The 20,780-nt window shown below is 37.6% G+C and overlaps 1 protein-coding gene across 1 annotated transcript in view; it reads right to left on the bottom strand.

The window, feature by feature from the left end:
• Nucleotides 1-5,710: 5,710 nt before the first annotated feature.
• LOC117287983 (fibrillin-1-like) overlaps nt 5,711-20,780 on the bottom strand; it is a 33,829-nt gene continuing 18,759 nt past the window's right edge. The window contains exons 15-30 of the mRNA XM_033768648.1: nt 20,305-20,427; nt 19,955-20,071; nt 19,137-19,253; nt 18,166-18,414; nt 16,538-16,663; nt 15,651-15,773; nt 14,563-14,697; nt 13,726-13,842; nt 13,213-13,353; nt 11,450-11,574; nt 9,821-10,010; nt 8,822-8,900; nt 8,109-8,152; nt 7,461-7,564; nt 7,069-7,258; nt 5,711-6,024 (exon numbers count right to left, since the gene is read on the bottom strand). Of these exons, the coding sequence (XP_033624539.1) occupies nt 5,711-6,024; nt 7,069-7,258; nt 7,461-7,564; nt 8,109-8,152; nt 8,822-8,900; nt 9,821-10,010; nt 11,450-11,574; nt 13,213-13,353; nt 13,726-13,842; nt 14,563-14,697; nt 15,651-15,773; nt 16,538-16,663; nt 18,166-18,414; nt 19,137-19,253; nt 19,955-20,071; nt 20,305-20,427 (2,294 nt within the window). The remainder of the gene's footprint in view (nt 6,025-7,068; nt 7,259-7,460; nt 7,565-8,108; nt 8,153-8,821; nt 8,901-9,820; nt 10,011-11,449; nt 11,575-13,212; nt 13,354-13,725; nt 13,843-14,562; nt 14,698-15,650; nt 15,774-16,537; nt 16,664-18,165; nt 18,415-19,136; nt 19,254-19,954; nt 20,072-20,304; nt 20,428-20,780) is intronic.

The raw sequence follows: 20,780 nt of genomic DNA, 5'->3' as shown, positions 1-20,780 counted from the left end.
GCCATGAGCACTTTGATGGATTTGTGCGCTTTATAAGTTCTCATTATTATTAAGAATACAATTTGTAAGAAGCCAACAAAAGTAGTTAGAAAAGAAAAAAGCCCGAATATAAAGTCAAAACAGAAAAAGTGGATACTGAAAATAAGATTGAGTTTAAGATCAGGTGATGAGGTAAGGTGATATGTCTTAAGGGGTCTTGGTAATTTTTGTAACACAAGTCCACATATTTACAATACACTTACACCCTTTGAAGATAATGATAGTAGAAAACTTCCCTTAAAATGCTATACTTGCTGAGGTGCTGTAGTTTTTGAAAATGAGTAAACAATGTCACGAACATTATTTTCGTCTCAGTTTTAGCATGTACAACGAATTTACCAGTTATGGTTTTTACAGTAACTGGTTAATACGTTTTCACATGCTAAAATTTTTCGTCTACGAAAATTATTCTTATAACGTGTGTATGTTTAATGTAAATCTGTGTTTTGTGTCCTACAAAAAGTACCCAAACCCATTAAAGGTATTAAAATACAGTTAGTTGTATCTCACGCATTTGTTTTCATGGGTGAGTTCTGGTCTTCCACATTCTGTTGGGCCACTTCTTGTAGGAGATCACCTCTCCACTTAAGCTCCACCACCACCAGTAGTCCAGCATTCTCCTGAAGACGAGCAGAGTATACTGTTCGAAACGTCGAGACCAGACCGGCCCTTTTCAGAGCCAAAGAGATATTATACATGGTTGTACCCGCACGTTTAATATTTGAAGATTGACTCCCTGGTTCCTGTGCTGCTACGCAGTCTTCTACTCGTTAGGAGGGCCAGGTCTCATTTTGACGCCAGACACGGATTTAAATGCAATCATTTGAAACAAGTTTGCTCATTGATGAAATTAAACGGTTGACCAGCCTTGGTGACTGGCTTGGACGAAATTGAATGAGCTTAGTGACCAGTTGGATTTGAATGATCTTATTTGTCGAGTGAATGCCCAAGTGCTGAAAACGAATGACCCCTTTTAACTCTTGAATAATAGGTTTTATACTTGAATGTTTTTTTACACAAGAACCTACACAAGACTCTTTCAATTCAGTTTACATTTATTTCCAACGTAACACAGCATTACAGAGTGCATACATAACAATAGCTTTTGTAATATAGCAGAGACAATTAATAGTAAGGAGGCAGATTTGACACTAATTTATTATTTTTACACAGGGGTGTTGCACTGCAAAATTAGGGTATTAAGACTGACACCGTGTGTGTTGTCGCATATAATATGGACACCGAAGTAATTTATTTTTGTTGGCAGAAATTTATGTTATTTTAACACCCTTTGTTGAAAATCTTTGTTATTTTCTTAATTTTAAATTTAACTCCCGAGTTGTTGCAGTGTGGTGTGTTGTTGTTTTTTCGTTTTAGGTGTTTTTTTTTCCTTTTCAGACACAGTATTGTCCAAGGCCCACACTTCGTGTATCACAACTTATATATAAAATAACAAACCTGTGAAAATTTAGGCTCAATCGGTCATCGGAGTCGGGAGAAAATAACGGGAAAACCCTCCCTTGTTTCCGCACGTTTCGCCGTGTCATGACATGTGTTTAAAATTAATCCGTAATTCTCGATAACGAGAATTGATAATTGTTTTAATGTTTTCTTAAAAAGTAAAAAATTTCATGGAATAATATTTCAAGAGAAGTCTTTCACCATTACCTGCCGTAAACCCTGTAAGTTATTTGTAAATCTGTGAACTTTTATTTTTTGTTTCTGTTCCGAAAGTATACAATGGCTTTGATTAGGCCTATGTAAAGTACAATGAACGCTTTGAAACAAACTGCATGTTGGGTTTAATTATGACAACAATAATTACTGTTTGATAGCACAAGAAAACCCTCTCCTTGGCTCAAATGATTTGTTGAGAGACTGCGGTGTTATGACATGCCCATGGAAACATGAAATTGGTAACAAGGCAATATTTCAAAGTGCATCATTTGTATGCAGTCAAACCACTGTACCTGTATTTGGTCCTTCGTTGATCTGCACCATCGAACACATAATTATTGTTGATGACTTTTTTGAAATAAAAGGAAAACGTTGCCTTGGATGGATCGGTCGAGTTGGTCTTCGAAAAGCGTTCTGAAACTGTTTGTTATAAAATGCATATGGGTAGAAAGATGTTGTAAAAGTAGAATTCTACACAAATATGCCTCGAAATTTCGTGGTTTTCTTTTTACCTTGTCGACTAACACCGTCGGCCATTTATGGGAATCAAATTTTTTTACTCCCATAAATGTCCGACCGCTCTAGTTCACGACGTAAAAGGAAAACCGTGCAATTTCGAGTGATACTTATGTGGATCATTATATTCTACTCGTCCGATCCAAGGCAACGTGTTCCTTTAAAGGCAGTTGACACTATTGGTAATTGTCAAAGACTAGCTTTCAGAGTTGGTGTATCTCAACATATGCATAAAATAACAAACCTGTGACAATTTGAGCTCAATCGGTCATCGAACTTGCGAGATAATAATGAAAGAAAAAAAACACCCATGTCACACGAAGTTGTGTGTGTTTAGATGGTTGATTTCGAGACATCAAGTTCTAAATCTGAGGTATCGAAATCAAATTCGTGGAAAATTACTTCTTTCTCGAAAACTATGGCACTTCAGACGGAGCCGTCTCTCACAATGTTTTATACCATCAACCTCTCCCCATTACTCGTCACCAAGAAAGGTTTTATGCTAATAAATATTTTGAGTACATGTAATTACCAATAGTGTCCACTGCCTTTAACTTTATATGGTCTTGGTTATTACTATTGGTTTGAAAACTACGAGAATGTCATTCAAAGTCCTGTATTATTATTAACATGATAACTTTACACGAGTATCAGAGACAAGTTTAAGGACAACATAATATGTAGCTTGCTACCAAAAATGGCGCGAAAGTAGAATATCATATTGTTGAAAATGCACGCGTGGGGAAGCTCAAAACAATTGTTTTACATTATAATTTCTGTTTTTTTTTTAGTGAAGTCTTTAAACTCCTAGTCATGGCAGACGGAAGCAGACGTGGTGAAATCAGCCTGTCGTTCGGGGTAAACCCCAGGTACCTTTTTTTTTTTTTTTAAAGTGCAACGAATAACACAGTGAGCAACACATGGTTGTTATGGTCGACGTGCCAAAATGCAGCTTTCAAAAGAACAATACAAGCAAGCGACTTTGAAAAAAGGGTCATGCTGTACACTGGTACAATCCATCACAGGGAGTAGGCCTTACAAGATAATGGGGCTGTATGAAACTGTGTCGGCATGCATGGCATACACAACCCAATAATGGATTGGTGAGGGGAAAAAGTGTACTGACAGAAAACGTATAGCAATACTGTGTCGATAAAAGAAACGTAAATGCGTATGTAGGTCGTCAGGTGCGAGGCTGTAGCACATTGTACACAAAAGGGTAAATTTAACACATGTCTAAAAAATAAGTTTTGTACCCACTTTGTGTTCGCATGCACACATTTTTGTGTGCTTTCATATACCTAATAAAAGGCTTCAGGAGGCCTGAAGTCTGAAAAACTACACAACCTCACTTAGTGATATTTGAAGGGAAGCTTTCCACTATCATTATCTTCAAACCCTGTAAGTTTAATGTAAATCTGTGGACATTTCTAAAAAAAGTACCCGAATCCTTTAGATCCGAAATGTTTAGATTGTTGTGTGTGTTTGAATCCTACAAACCATGCCAACATGTGTCAAAACGAAAAGCATATTCATTTAAACATGTTTACAGGGAAGGTACACGTTTGGTAATTGTCAAAGACCTGGGCCCAATTTCATGGCTCTGCTTACCGTAAGCACAGAATCGGCGCTTACGGAATCAGGGAATTACAGGTAACATTGTTGGCATATAACTATATAATTATAGCTTTCCATAGTTTTCCAACCTCAACCTCAACAATTATTGAGTTGTATTAGTCCATGCAACATAATATTAAGAAGACAAACATTTTCATGGTAATAACAACGATATCCAAACACGCAATGAAATTAAATATTTAAACTTCATATACACAATAAAATCTACCCACCTTTTCAAATAAAAAATTAATGCAACTGCTATAACTTACTTTACCAAAACATTTTGTACAAAATATTCAACACATTCAAGTCAAACCTGAATTTCATTACAGAAACCCGTTCTTCTGTAGAATTGTTCACACACTGTGGAAATCACACACCAAACAAGAACATATGACATTTTATTTTCGGATCTGGAGAACCATTCTGCTTTGAAAATTAGGTTGTCACTTTAAACAATCCCAACGTTTGGATTTCAAAACTCTAAACTATTGTAGATGTAGAACAATGTCTAAAATAATTATATACAAAATGCGTAAGTGACGACTTTTACAATAGATTTATGAAAACAATTCACGTAATAAGCTTGAAAGACCTTTGGGAACCTTCAATTAAAAAAAAGGCAGTGAAAATTTATGGTTGCCTTATTCCAGATCTCACAAATAAAAAAAATATACAAATCAACTAAATTGAGCTGATCAAAAGCAATCTATGATCAGTTATGAGTTGTTTTTTAAATTGTAGAATTATGAGTTATTGTTATGGTCACTCTGTATGGAAAGTGACATTTCAGGATTCTTTTTAAAACGCAAACCTTTGTAACATACGCCTTTATAGGCCTGCATTGTTTGAACTTGCCATTTGCAGTTAGATGTGAACTTCTCAAGCCCACACTTCTGCAGCAGCTCACCACAACACTAACTTACTCAAACGCACACACATCTAGCCAGCAACCAACTCACACGCCCTTCACCGGCGGACAAGAACAGCGTTGATACTCCCGCCCAAAAGTGCATCCCTCCCAGCCATACATAAGCTCCACCACCACCAGTAGTCCAGCATTCTCCTGAAGACGAGCAGAGTTATACTGTTCGAAATGTCAAGACCAAACCGGCTCTTTTCAGAGCCACCACTCCTTCAAAATAGACTTAACTCATGGTTGTACTCGCAAGTTTACTATTCATATTTATATTTATAGATACTCTTACAGTTATAGATACTCTTACAGTTTGGAACCTGAGAACCAATGGAATTAATTTACATTACTACAGTTTAAAGGTACTGGACACTACTGGTAAATATCAGAGACTAATTTTCTCTCCATTTGGTATATCCAAACATATATGCATACAAAATTAAAAAATAAATTGGAAAATGTCGACTCAAGTTGGTTATCAAAGTTGCAAAAGAACAATGAAATGAAAACACCATTGTGGCGCAAATTCGTGTGCGGCTTCCAGTGGCCCAATAAAAGGCTTCTGACCTGAAGTCATTTGATATTAATTTTTGATTGAGAAATTACTTCTTCCTCAAAAACTACAATACTTCAGAGGGAACTGTTTCTCACAATGCTGTTTACCATCAACAGCTCTCCATTGCTTGTTACCAAGTAATTTTTTATGTTAACAATTATTTTGAGTAAGTGTCCAGTGCCTTAAAAAGTGATGACAAAATTTTGTGACAAAATTTAGTTCAACACCCAAGAGGGGATGAATAGGATTGAACACAAAATAAAAAACGCAATCGAAGCAGTTTCAAGTTAACCCACTTGGACACGAAGTTCTATATAGCCTCGTTATGGAGTTACCCACCGAGTTGTCAGTTCTTTTGTTTTGGTCACTGGAGTAATTGGCGCCCTCTATTGTTCCTGCAATGGTATACGATCTGCTTCTCCCTCCCTTGAACGCCTTCCGCTTGATGACGGTCTTCCTCGTTGATTCCTTGCCGACTCCATGTCCGGCTCTGAGCCGATCTTGTTCTTCTTGGAGCATTTCATCACCACGACAACGATGATGATGATGATGATGAGTAGAAGCGCAACTGACCCCAGGACGATGCCGACGATCTGAGCAGTAGTTAGGCCTGCTGGATCTGGATCTGTTGGTGCTGCCGTTGTTGGTGGTGCTGCCGTTGTTGGTGCTGCTGCCGTTGTTGGTGCTGGTGTTGTTACATCTGTGAACAAAACAAGAACAGTTTGAAAAAAGAAAAGCACTTCAATTTCAATTCTCTTGTTTTGTAGGCCTGAAAGAGCTTTATTTTATGCTTAATTGTTACTTATTATAAATTATTGTTTATATTAATTATAATTATTATTGGCTTTTTACTGTTTTCGTGAAATATGGAAATAAATGTGAGATTTAATTAAATTGAACAAAACTGAATTGAATGGAATTTAATTGCTGCCTTAGTATTGCAAAAACTACAGACTTTTGCCATCTTTGATCCATTGCAATCTCTAACCTCGAATTTCTACTGTCAAATTGTCTGTAATTGTATTTTTTTTAACAAAAGGGCATTTATGAATGGGAATAAAAAAGAGCGACTGGTTCGTTGCCATGCGATAAAAGCCCTCGTCTTCGTCTCGGGCTTTTATCACACGGCAATTTGACCCTGCCAACTTAAAACAGCCGTGTAAGAACTCGTCGCTACCCTTTTATTCCCTTATTTTCTCTGGTTTGAATTAATTTTAGTATGGATGAGACCGCACAACAAAAACACTGTTTGTGACTTTTGTGAGCCCTAGGCCTACATGATAATAATAATAATAATAATGATTGGGGCTTCTTATACAGCGCACATGTCCGTCACTCAGTGACGCTCCTGGCGCTGTAACATACAGTATTTCCTGCAAGATGTGGGACTACGTTTGAACTATGAGATCTAATTCTGATAGCGCCATGTAATGTATTACAAGATGCTGTGGTGCAATGTGCTGCCGATCGGACCAGGAACAGCGGCCTGGACACCCTTCTCTTTTTGAATAAGTGCACTGGGTTCTTTTACATGCGTTACATAACACATGGGACCAACAGATTAACGTCCCATCCGAAGGACGAAGCAATGGTGAAGTGTCTTACTTCATGACACAAGTGACACGGCTGGGGATCCGAACCCACACTCTGCTGATCAAAAACACCAGAGTTTGAATTCGGTGCTCTTAACCGCTCGCCCACGACACTTCCACATTGCTGTACAATGTTTTTAAGTTGAAATTACCTCCAACAGTGAGTGAATTCATCCTGATAGTAATTGTTGCTGCGGGAGCACCATCTTCAATCTCATTTTTGATTGTTGTCAAATTTGTTGTGTCATCCGTGGAATAGCTTAAGACAGAGTTTACGATAACGGAGCCATCACTGAAACTTATCACATCACATCCACTTGCAGAGGTTACACTCAGCAGAAACTGTTTTTTAAAAGAGGTGGAAACAGAAAAGAAAAATACTAATAATAACAAACTCGGTGAAATACTTCAGAGGGATTTGGATTTTTAATAAATAAGTAACATTATTTGAGCCCCCCCCCCCCCAAAAAAAGACCCCAAAACCAGACAAACAAACAGAGGATCAAACAAAGAAACAACTGATTTACGCATCCGCTATACTTACATTGCATACAAAATCTTCCAAGTATAAAAATTCAATTGATAATTCCTCTGCCAGTTCAGCTGTGAAGTTCACCTGTGTCATCGTAAACGACACTTCAATCTGCCCTATAGGTTGAAAAATATGAAACAAGAAATACAAAATTAACAATCAAATAGTTAAATGACTTTCCTTATTAGTATGAGTCAATTCAACGATGGCTTGCTTAAAAAGAAAAAAACAGTTGATCGTCCGCGTGTTTCCAAAAAGAGGAGGATGAGGACCTTTTTATTTATTATTTCTTTCAAACGTGGTTGCCAAGCATTTTAATTCAACGTGGCCACCAATTCTTAAGTTTAAAGTCACCAATTACATTATGTAGATCAAGTTCTTAAAAGATTAGTAAGTTAATTGAAAAATACACAGAAAATGTGTCTTTTTGAAAAGAAAAAAAGGAAGGAAGAAAAAAAAAAGGATGTGGGAGGGGACGATTAACTGGTATTTTTTTTGTTTTGCCTAAGTTTTGCCCTTCTGACTTGTTAGTATTGTTGGCTACTGTTTATAACTGTAGTTGTTTATATCATGAAACACCAATGATGTATTAATTACAATCCATCATTCAGCATCTGTGCATAAAGTTTAACGAACAATGTACAGTATCAAACTACTTACTCGGGCTTATGGAACAGCTACTTCCTGTGTATCCGTTGATACAACTGTAAGTAAAAAATCACAAGTTTGTTAATAATAATTATAATAATAATAATAATAATAATAATAACACAAAAGTCTTATATAGCGCACGTATCTACCAGACAAGGTACTCAAGGCGCTGAGTATATACAAACTTTCAGAAAGATAGGTTTTTGCAGTGATGAATTATGAGACTCTATTATTCAGCACCTTATAAGGGTTTACATGGTGCTACGGCGCATCCAGCAGCCATCACCGGGGCGAACCCCTTCTCTTTTCGACAAAAAAGTGCAATGGGTTCTTTTACATGTGATACACAACACATGGGACCAACTGCTTTACGTCCCATCCACACGAAGGTATCGAAGCAATGGGTAAGTGTCTTGCTTAAGGACACAAGTGTCACGGCTGGGGATTCGAACCCACACTCTGCTGATCAGAAACACCAGTTTTAATTCAGTGCTCTTGACCGTTCTGCCAAGACACTTCCAAGATATATTGCAGGTAATTTCTGTTAAGGTATATTTTACATTATTAACAACAATTCTTGAGTGAGTTTAAATGGAGAAATGGTCGTAGTTTGCCGTCGTTAAAATAAGCGCGTTGAGACGCTCATAAATACAGCGCTATAATATATTTACCGGTTACAATTCATTTTACTTCTTTTGAAAACAATTTTAATGTGGACTTACTTGCACTGGAGCATCGATTCATTTATGTAACAAATTCCGTCATTTTCACAGGTTGTATTCTCACAGAACATCGTGTTAGCTGGATAAAGAATTAACGAGTAAGAGAGAAAAAATGGAAACCATTATCAAAAAAGAAGCTCTAGCTCTACTTATTTTATTTTATTGTTTAATTTCACAATTTTTTTAGTTTTTCACAATTGTCTTAAATAAGTTATTTATTCAGTTTAAATTTGCCTTAAAGATGCTATGTCAGATTTTTGGCCCCAAACCTTAAAAAATAGATTTGTATGAGCGAATGGTATTTCAAAGAGTATCACCCGCTCTAACGAAAAAAAGTTCAATTTTTACTTTAAATGGGCAGGTACCATGACAAAAGTTTAAAACGTTTCTTATAAAACTCATAAGAATTGGTCACGTGATAGATTGTCGGGACCCCGACAAAAACTTATTTTGAGCACTATATTTCACTGCTACTAATCATTGGCGGACTTTTTCGAGCAATGGCTCAAATGAAAGCTTGTAACTTTCTCGACCCCCATCAAAAACCTATTGAATTTTAAATCAAATTTTTGGGGTCAAATTGGCAACAAATCTGACATAGTATCTTTAATGGTCATGATTTTCTCTATAAGTGCTTGATGTGGTCTATGATGAACTAAGTTTACGTTTTCTATAAAATTTATTATTCCGTCCCAACTCAAGAAGCACTATAATGACAGCACAATAATTTGTGCAACAAAGCATTTTTTCTTTCATTATTTTCTTGCAACTTTGATGACCAAGTACAAATTTACACAAAATTGTCATTTTATACATACGTCAAGTGAGAATACTAGTCTTTGACAAGTACCAAATGTGTCTAGTGCTTTCAAACAGACTTTTTAAATAATTTTCTTTTCTGATTTTTTTTTCTGGGAAAACAAATTGGAAAATCAGACTAGTTGAAAGATTATCATGTCTGCTCTACTACGGCTGAAGAGCATGTAAGAAATAGCATACTTCTTAGTTCAACGTTGGGGTCTAGCCCAATTCCAGTTGCATTGGCGTCATCCATGATGCTTTGTGCTAACGCAGTCTCGTTTATGTCTGTTGCGCTTTCAGGGAAACCAAGCACAAAGTCGACAATAATGGATCCTTCGGTAAATGAAGTAACGTCACAAGCGATGGCAATGGAAGCTCTCAAGAAGCTCTGTGACAAAGAAAGAAGAAACAAATATATGTAGCATTAAAGACAAGTATAACTTTGGTATTCGGAACCGTTTCATTGTTATAATTATATTTATAGCATTTTTGAGATATCGACAACAATCTTGAGGGGCTATATCCGTGCAGTAACAATAATCCGTAGTTGGAATACAATGTGAGAAGCTAGCTGACAATAACGTTTCTCAGCTTCACAACTAAAATACTTTTTCCAATATCATATGACTTTAAAGTGAAATGACTCTCAACATGTTTTATACTATCGAAAGCTGTTGTACCATTAATTTTAAGAGTGATTACCGTTTGTATACCTTTCCTTTAAAGGATTTGGGTACTTTTTGTAACACAAAACACAATGTCCACAGATTTGCATTAAACTTACACCGTTTGAAGATAATGATAGTAGAAAGCGTACCTTAAAAAATTAGTTGCTGAGGTGCTGTATTTTTTGAGAAATGAGTAATACATGAAAACACGTTTTTTACATGCTAAAATAAGTTTTGTCTCATGATCACTGAGACAAAAATTATTTTCATGACAATGTTTTACTCATTTTCTCAAAAACTATGTCACCTCAGCAACTAATATTTTCAGGGAAGCTTTCTACCATAATTATCTTCAAACTGTGTTAGTTTAATGTAAATCTGTAGACATTGTGTTTTTTGTCCTACAAAATGACCCTTTAAGGCCATGTTACTCAAGGCATTTATTTGTCAGGCATCTGGAGGCAACCAACTAAACTGTATGCAACACATTTTCGATATCTGGAGGCAACCAACTAAACTGTATGCAACACATTTTCAGGCGTCTGGAGGCAACCAACTAAACCGTATGCAACACATTTTCATGCATCTGGAGGCAACCAACTAAACTGTATGCAACACATTTTCATTTGAAAAATACAACATCTAATTGTACCTCACTGGACAAAGACAAATTTACAAGAGCGGGATTTGAACCTTTGACCTCTGGATTTAAAGGCAGTGGACACTTGGTAATTACTCAAAATAATTATTAGCATAAAACCTTACTTGGTAATGAGTAATGGGGAGAGGTTTATAGTATAAAACATTGTGAGAATTGGCTCTCTCTGAAGTGACGTAGTTTTCGAGAAATAAGTAATTTTCCGCGAATTTTATTTTGAGACCTCAGAATTAGATTTTGAGGTCTCGAAATCAAGCATCTGAAAGCACACAACTTCGTTTGACAAGATTGTTTTTTTCTTTTCATTATTACCTCGCAACTTCGACGACCAATTGAGCTCATATTTTCACAGGTTTGTTATTTTATGCATATGTTGAGATACACCAAGTGAGAAGACTGGTCTTTGACAATTACCAATAGTGTCCAGGGTCTTTAAGTGCCGGACTTCTGTTGGCGATCTTCTTTTTTTAATTTTCATAGAAACTTTCAATGTCAACTTACTGCACAACAATCAGTTGCCAACCGTATAAACGCAGCTGAATCCCTGTTTGTTAAATCAACTGTGAAGGATGCTTCAACGCCATTAATAAACTGTATTGCTACTTTTCCAATAACCCTGGGTAGTCCTGCAAAAAAGAAAATCAAAGTTGTAATCATTATCACACCATATGCAAACAAAAAACTCAATCGTAACTTTAAGATAGCCTACCAAAGGCACTATTCATCAGGACTGGAATAGAAAAAGACAAAGGCCTTTTTCAAAACCACGGCTTCGTCTTTGGATTTGGCTTCAGGCTCCGTCCTCTCGTCTGAAGCCCTGAGCGCGTAAACAATTGTAGGCACAGTTTTCAAAACAACCACTGGGCCAAGCTAGCCTGAGCCAACTAAAAGCTGAAGCCGTAGTTTCGAAAAAGGCCTTAGATAGAGGTGAGCTTTACGAAAACAGAGACAACATCACCAAGGCCCAATTTCATAGTGCTGCTTAACGGTAATCAAATTTTTGTGCTTACTGTACCAGAAAAATTTGATAAGATGCAAGCGTATTTCACAGGTTAGCAGAAAAATGGATTTGCATTGTGACGTCACTTGTTTTTGTGCGGTAAGCACCGGAAGGTTAGCATACCTTTTCGTGTGCTTACGGTTAGCACTGTATGAAATGGAAATCGCACAGTAAGCACAAAATTGGCCGCTAAGCAACGCTATGAAATTAGGCCGTGATCTAATTACAGGAGGGGGATTGTTCCGAATCATTGGCCCATCTACACTGAACTGCCCCCCCCCAAAAAAAAAAAAATTATAATATATAGTTTTACTCAAGCTTTTACAAAGACAAAGGAAAAATTTAAAAATGGTTTACTTTTTTTCATAACTTTTATAATCAATACAAATAAAAAAAATAGCAATAATATGATAGATTAGGCTGCAAGCTGGACCACAAGATAACTTGGAAATCAAAGATTGTGTCTGAGCAAGGGGGTAAAACCATTTATGATCAAAATGAAGCGGGTGAAGGCAAGGGCGGAAAAGGAAGGCAATTTAGTACGATCCTATAAGCTTAATAGTAGTCCAAGCCTATTTTCTATACCATAGAAAAGCAGGACAGTTATTTTCAGAACTGAGAAGTCTCCCGAACTCCCAAACATCTACTCTACGATAGTAGAAGCAAGACAGTTCACTAAGAACAAACCCTACCTGGCAAGTAGATACACACATGTGGTGTTACCCCAAAACAAACATAATATATTGATACCTCCTCACCACGCAATGCCTCAAATATAGGTTTTCTCGGTCAAATTCGGCACATGAGCAGACAATTTCATTTTCATGCGTTCGAATTAAAGCTAATTTGCCTCTCCAGTTGTTACTGCGTTTCAAATTCAGAATTCGGCCATTCAATTTCGTTTGGGTCGAGTCAAATTCCTTTAGCACTCTGTTCAATTTAGCGGGGCGTCATTCTTTTTCGTGACACACACGCCTCAAGAAGCGTCTGCGAATTTGAATGCTGCTTTGATGAATTGTTAAATTGAATGATTATTTTGTTAATTCGAATGACGCAACATCCAAACGAATTGAATGACCCTTTTGATGAGTAGCATTCGATTTTGCGCGAAATAAAATAGCTTGGTGGTTAAATTGGCTGCTCATGTTCCAAAATTGACCGAGAAAACCTATACTATACAAGTGAAGATTGTTTCACTTTTGTGAGGTAAATAAAATGTAGGTATTAACTTCTAGTTCACGGATTCTTTTGATAAATGACTTACTTTTGCATATGCCATCGGTAAGAGTCCAGCCACCCATGCAGCCCTCGCAATGATGTTTTCCAGGGCCATCATGAACACACGTGGTGAAATCCTGATCCTTACATTGTTGTACCATGGTGGCATACAAGCAGGGATTGATTTCTGTCAACAATAAAATACAATACAATACAAAAAGGCATCTGTCATGTTTGTATACCGCTTTTTCATTTAGAACATAGCAGTGTGATGAGATGCACATGACTCCAGAGAAAGAAAAGAAATCCGGATTAGAAATTATAATCCGGATGTTAGTTTGAAACAAAATGTTCGCCTTTGAAATGTTTAGAATACGATGACTCAACCACAAAAAGAAATTGAAAAAAGGTAATGTTGTTCCATGATTACCAAAAGTATGCACTACAACTTGGATATACACAAACGACTTAACTGCCGTATGTGGCAGGTTTCACTCAGTAACAAGTAGTCAAACTTATTGAAAATCATGCCAGTTGTTTTCATCGTCACACAACTTACCGGTGCATTGTTTCCCATCGCCTGAATAACCAGCATTACATGCGCACATGTACGAGCCTGCAGTGTTAGTACATTCAGCATCTGCATGACATGGGTCCATTTCGCACTCGTTGACATCTGTGAACAGCACGACAACAAGTAATTGCATAGTTAGGTTCCAATATCTTTGGTTTGCGGTAACATTGTGTGTTAGTGTCTACTTGTAACATGGTGTGAACATTTTGAGCCAAAGTGATCACAATAATAATAAATAATATAAAAGTGGCATCTTATAGAGCATCCAGGGCCCAATTTTATAGAGCTGCTAAGCACAAACATTTGCTGAGCATGAAATTTCTTCCTTGATTAAAACAGGATTTCCAACCAAACTTACACTTGTTGCATATTGCTTAATACTGGCCATTCAGCTGTTGTTTGCTTACATCCTGAAAATCACATGGAAATTAGGTTTGAAATCCTGTTTTAACAAGAAAGAAGTTTCATGCTAAGCAAATTTTTGTGCTTAGCAGCTCTATGAAATTGGGCCAGTCAGGCATGGAGCTAATAATGACGCTGTACAAAACAAATGTAAGAACATATACAAAAGACAGTACCAGAACATACATCATTGTAAAAATAGCGCCATTTTGGAAATCAATGGTCATTTTTACAAGTGGTGTAGCGAGCATTTCAGGCCCTCTGCGTTTACACGTGTTTTATTTGACTCCCAACAAGGCGAGATTAGCCCGTGTGATGTTGATGCAAGGGACCAAGAAACACAGTTGTTGTAGATATATTATGTTTTTGGTCGGCCAAACAAAATTGAGTAATCAGAAATTTTGAAAAACTGCTTTTTACCGGAACAACTTCGTTGATCAACCTCGAGTTCATAGCCAGTGATACAACCACAGGTGTAAGTGCCCTCAGCGTTTGTACATAACCCTGTTACGTTTGCACATGAATTCAGTGTGTTGTTGGCGCACTCGTCGATATCTAAGGGAAGAAAAAGGTGGAGGTTTTCTTAAGACAGAGTTTCAAAGATTGGTTTTTGTCAATGTAATGCTGATTCATAGGCATAATTATAAAGAAATGAAACTCACATGTGAAAGTTTCAGCTGAATACTGTGTCTACATAAAGGAACATTACAGAATTGGATTTTGCTAACAAAACAGTTGCTGGTTGTGTAAGCACTTTCTGTAGTCCACCATATATACATAAACAGACAAAACCTGTAGAAGTTTGAGATCGATCGGCCATCTGGCTCACGAGACAATATTGAAAAACCGATTACAAATTTAGCATTGCATCGATGCCAAAATAAAAATGAATAAAACGCTCACTAAGCGATAAACTCTAAACGCGAAGTTAGATTATTTATTTCTCATCAAATATGACATTTCAGACAGAAATATTTCAAGGGATGTTTTCATCTATCATCATCATTCGATACTGTGTAAGTTTCATGTAAATCTGTGATCTTCACGATTTTGGTTTCTTACTAATTCTGTAACGTTCCTTTAAGAGTATTGTAATGGACCGGTTGGCCTTCTATAAAAGCCATCCTGCCCAAGGGATCGAAACTCGACAATAAAGCACAATTTAAACGTTCTTCTTCTTGAACATAGACACAAAGAGAACAACTCCAATGAGAAATGAGTAAATACACTTGATGAGCAGTGACTTGGTGGCGCATCTGAAGGAGACAAAATTTCCGCTGAAAACAGTGTCTGTTTGCTGAGTAAACAAACTGTCCAGTGACAGTACTTTCACCGAATTTCAAATCTATTCATTTTTAACAAGTGGACAGTGGGTACTAACCGCTATTATACAAATTATAACGTATTTTTCCCGAAATTGGAAACGACAGTTGTGGTGAAAATGTTGTAAAACCCACACCTTGGGGTGGTCAAAACTGGTTTGTCATTTTTACAGTTTCCAAATTTACCTTCACATTGTGTGTTGCTGGTGGCTTCAAATCCATTGTCACATCTACAGGTGTCAGTACCGTTGACCGAGAAACAAACAGCCTTTGGTCCGCAGAAGCTTGGTTCAGTGCAATTTTGAGTAGCTGTAAATGAAACACATACAACATTTTACTTGTAAGCAATAATAAGTAAAGAAACAGTCAAGCAAATCAACATCAATGTGAGTACGGGGCAGTATATTGCTGGCAATACTGTTATGGTTCTATTTGGTTCTCATATAGCACACCTTATGTTAGATCATGAGCTTAAAACATGACTAATCCAACAACTCTCTCAAACCTTCTTAGTCTCCCATTTGTACACCAGGGTGAAGAGAAGCAATTATGGTTTAGTGCCTTGCTTAAGTGTCATGACCGGGGGAGCCAAACACAAACTCTGGATGAGTCAGCCATCAAGGAGTCTGATGCGGGAGCTCGTCACTATGGACCGTCTGACGCTCGGCAAGGGCACAACACTATGGACCGATTTACGACTCGGGCAAGGCACGCCACTATGGACCAATCTATAGCTCGGCCAGGGCACACCACTATGGACCAATATAACACCCGGCCAGGGCAAGCCACTATGGACCAATCTACCACTTGGCCAAGGCCATCACTATTGCCCGATCTACGACTCGACCAAGGCGCTCCACTATTGACTGATCTACGGCTCGGCCAAGGCAGACCACTATTGACCGATCTACCACTCGCCCAGGGCACGGTGACCACGGATCGATCATAACACAGACAAAAAAGCTCAGGTCGGCACAAGCCTATCCAATGAAATTATTGTAAAGATTGATTCCCTGACTTTACACTGACATTAAAGGTAAAGACAAAGGGGCCCGTCTATTTATTCGTCTTACCATCACATTGTTGTGTCATCATTGCATTGGGTGTAAAACCTGAGCTACAAGAGCACTGGAAATCGCCATCAGTATTTGTACACTCCTGGTCACAGTTGTCTGTAGAAAGTGCACACTCGTCAATATCTGAAAAAAGATAAGATTGTCATGGGTTTACACAAAATTAAGATAAACTTTTAGTTAAAGAAAACCTTGAAACTGTTGTGTCTTTTGAATCAAATTGCTATTCTGCTCATGTATTTTTCTGTACAGCACTTTGCAATAGTGTTAAAGCTCGTTATAAATTAGATTAGGATTTTAAAGTTTTAATTACATTTTTTTGAACCCATTTTGTTGCAGCCCATAGTAGTTTGAGTTGCCCATTCGACCTTACAGACAAATCTGGTTCAAATATCAATAGCACCAATCCAAATTGCTCACACATTTTGGTGAAAGAAAAGCAATTTGATGTTTTGGTTTTTTTGCTGTTGCTCTTTTTGAATAATTTGGTTCTTGCTTGCTAAAACATTATCCAGAATTAAATATTGTTTTACTTTTAGAAGACATACCAGCACAGCTAACTCCATTTCCAAGGTATCCAGTATTGCATGTACATGTGAAACTGCCCATGGTATTTGTGCAGTTGGCATTGGTGTCACAGTTGTCACTATTTGCGGTGCATTCGTCAATGTCCATACATGCCTCGCCGATCTTCTCGTAACCGCTGATACAATCGCACGTGTAGGAGCCCGCGGTGTTGCTACAATCGCTGTTTGCAACACAGGTAAGAGATGGGTCCTCACATTCATTAATATCTGTGTGGGGTGGGTGGAAACTTTCATTAGAAATGCAAAGTGAAATAAATCCAATATCTAGACCAGGCTTCATAAAGTTAACTAAATTTTTGTTATCAAAGTTATTCGTGCAAAGTAATTGGTGTGTGTTTTTTTTTGGCTTAACCAACAGCTTTATAAATGTGGGCCCTGTAAGAAAAACAGGATTACCAACCAAACTTCCACGTTATTTTCACGATAAGCAAACAACGTAATAACACCCATAACAAGCAATATGCAACAAATTTAAATTTGGTTGGTAACCTGGTTTTTATCAAGGAAGAAATTTCATGCTAAGCAAATTTTTGTGCTTAGCAGCTTTATGAAATTGGGCCCTGGTGGCACACAACGGAGGAGTCCAACCTGGGTTTGGCAACCTATGGAAGAGGGGGTTTGTCTTTAAGCTGTCCAAGACCGAGAGTGAATTGACAACTTAGGGCAGGATTCAAAAAGCACAATGTGTTTCTCAAAGATACACCAAAAGCACCAAAAGGGTCCTCGCAGCAACCATTGTCAACAATAAAATACAACACAATACAAAAAGGCATTTGTATACCGCCTTTTCATTTAGATCATAGCGGTGTGATGATACACATGACTTTTTTTTTTAAATCCTTTTGAAAAAAAAATTGTTCTTCCCTTTGTTCCTGTGTTTAACCACCCCAACCCCGAAAGACTTAATTGTACACAACATTCCTGGTGGAACACCATCCCGGTCTTCCAAATTCCTCTATGGAAACCTTTTGTTTGTTACAGTTATCCTGATTTTGCAGCAGTTACAAAATTTGTACAAACAGAAAAGAAAACAAAACTCACCTGTGCACGACATGTTTCCATCTCCGCTATATCCCGTGCTGCATTGACAGCTAAAGCTGCCGTTAGTGTTGCTACATTCTCCGTTGACGTGACAGCTTGAAGGGTCCTCATCACATTCGTTAATATCGGAGCATAGCACCCGGGCATCACCGCGGTAGCCTGTCTGACATACGCAGTAGAACGAGCCAGCAGTATTGGTGCAGTCGCTGTTATCACCACAATTTGTTGGATCGTCGCATTCGTTCATATCTGTCATGAAACAATAATATATACATTTTTAGGAATGAAAATATCAATATAGGCATATTTCACAGCGAAGTTGAGAGATCATCCCTTTCTGCATTAACCACCTGGTGCAACTTTGCGTCAGATCGAACAACCTGGAGAACCTACACGAGGAAAGCGTGTAACGACTACGACACCGAATGGAGGCTGAAGGAGCTGAAGGCTGAAAAGAGAGCATGCAGCTATTTCAAGAGAGGAATTTGGCGTTGAAAGCCTGTGTCGGGCAATGGCCCTACTACTATTTCACAACCTTCCCCCCCCCCACAAAAAAAACCAAAACAACAACAACCACAACAAAGTCTTGTCGATGTTTGTAACTATCCCTTATTCAATGTTTACAAATAGGAGGAATCCTGTGCTGGATGGTTCACATAAAACTAGAATAAACAATTCACACTTTTTACGCAAACTCATAAATAATGTACAGACACAGGAAAAATGGCTCAACTTAACTGACGTTTGTGGCAGGTTTCACTCAGTGACAAGTCATCACACTTCTTGAAAATTGTTTTGATCCAAAGTGACATATAATGACCACAACATAATTAAACAATTCACACATTTTACGCAAACTCATAAATTATGTCAGAACACAGGAAAAATGGCTCAACTTGACTGCCGTATGTGGCAGGTTTCAGTCAGTAACAAGTCGTCAAATCATTTGTTTTCTTCCTCACACAACTTACCGGTGCATTGTGTCCCATTGCCTGTATAACCAGCATTACATGTGCACATGTACGAGCCTGCAGTGTTATTACATTCAGCATCTGCATGACATGGGTCCATTTCACACTCGTTGACATCTGTGAAGAGCACGATAACAAGTAATTGCATAGTTAGGTTCCAATGTCTTTGGTTTGCAGTAACCCCCTAATTGCAACATGATGGGAACCTTTTGATCCAATACAAGTTAGTTTAATAATCATATCACAATATAATAAATACTCATAAAAGTGGCTTCTTATCGAGCGTCCTGGGCCCAACTTCATGGCTCTGCTTACCATAAGCACAGAATCAACGCTTAAGGAAGCAGGGAATTGTGTGCTAACAACAAACGTATGTCACGGGTTAGCGGCAAATTTTTGCTTCTGCGCGTGCGTACTCAACGTTACTAGGCATTCTACGCTTACAAGGCTGGCACAGAAAATGCCGTTTGCACATAAGCGTGGAATCGTGATCTTAAGCATCAATATCAGCGGTAAGCAAAGCCATGAAAGTGGGCCCTGGTCAGTCAGGCAAGAAGCGAATGACACTGTACAAAACAAACATAAAAACGTATACAAAAAAAAAACAGCACAAGAACATCCAACATCATCGCAGTAGTCAATTTTGAATGTGGTGTAGCGAGTTTTTTTAGGCAACGCAACATTTACACATGCTTTATTGACTCCCATAAAGGGGAGATTAACGCATGTGATTCGGGTGCTAGGGGCCAATGGCTGTGTGGACATTTTAAAGATTAACTTCAACTTGCAGGATACCAAAAATTGAAAACAGTTCATACCAAAGCAATTGAATCCGTTGCCTTGGTAACCGGTTACACATGCACATGTATAAGATCCATCGGTGTCCGTGCAGTCTGCATTTGTATCACATGGACTACTTGAACATTCATTGATATCTGTGGAAAAAAATACGTTTTGAAAAAATAAACGTTAGAATACAGAAGTTAGTTCCAGCGGTACCAACGTTCAGTTTATTGAAACAAAATATTCGGCTTTGAAATAATGAAGATTGCCCGATAGCTAGAGAGGCAGTTCGAATCCTATGTTTAGCAGCGGGTACTGCAAACGATTTAATAGATGTTACATTTGAATCTTTCTTTTGTTTGTGAAGCCAGAACCTGTGACTTACTCATACAGCTTGTTCCGTTGCCCTCGTAGCCATCATTGCACGTGCAGTTATTAGAGCCTTCAACGTTGGTACAAAGTGCGTTGTCATCACAGGAATGGGTGTCGGTTAAACACTCATCAATGTCTGAATAACAACAAACAAAGGTCTTTTAATGAATGGTATTTGTGGACTATATTTTGGTAGCTTCTTTACAAAAATTTTGTTTTGGTTTTGTTACTTTTTGGAAATTTTAATGAAGTATGAAAATTAATTAATTAATTAATTTAATCCTTCCAAACTTCCAAAAATGGATTAGATAAAACAAACAAAAAAAATCAAATTAACAGTAATTGTTTTATATTTTAAATAGAATTAAAAATGAATGATCATGGGAAATAGCGTTAATTCTCAGTTTAAACTTAAAGATAATTCTTAGGTTTGAGTTTGGCGGCATCTTGTTTTAAATATGATAATATTGGTTAAGTCAATTCAGTAAA

This window comes from Asterias rubens, chromosome 3 (assembly GCF_902459465.1).
Source record: "Asterias rubens chromosome 3, eAstRub1.3, whole genome shotgun sequence".
Lineage (NCBI taxonomy): Eukaryota > Metazoa > Echinodermata > Asteroidea > Forcipulatida > Asteriidae > Asterias > Asterias rubens.
The sequence above is the reverse complement of the archived record's forward strand: the minus strand, read 5'-3'. Positions and strand labels throughout refer to the sequence as shown.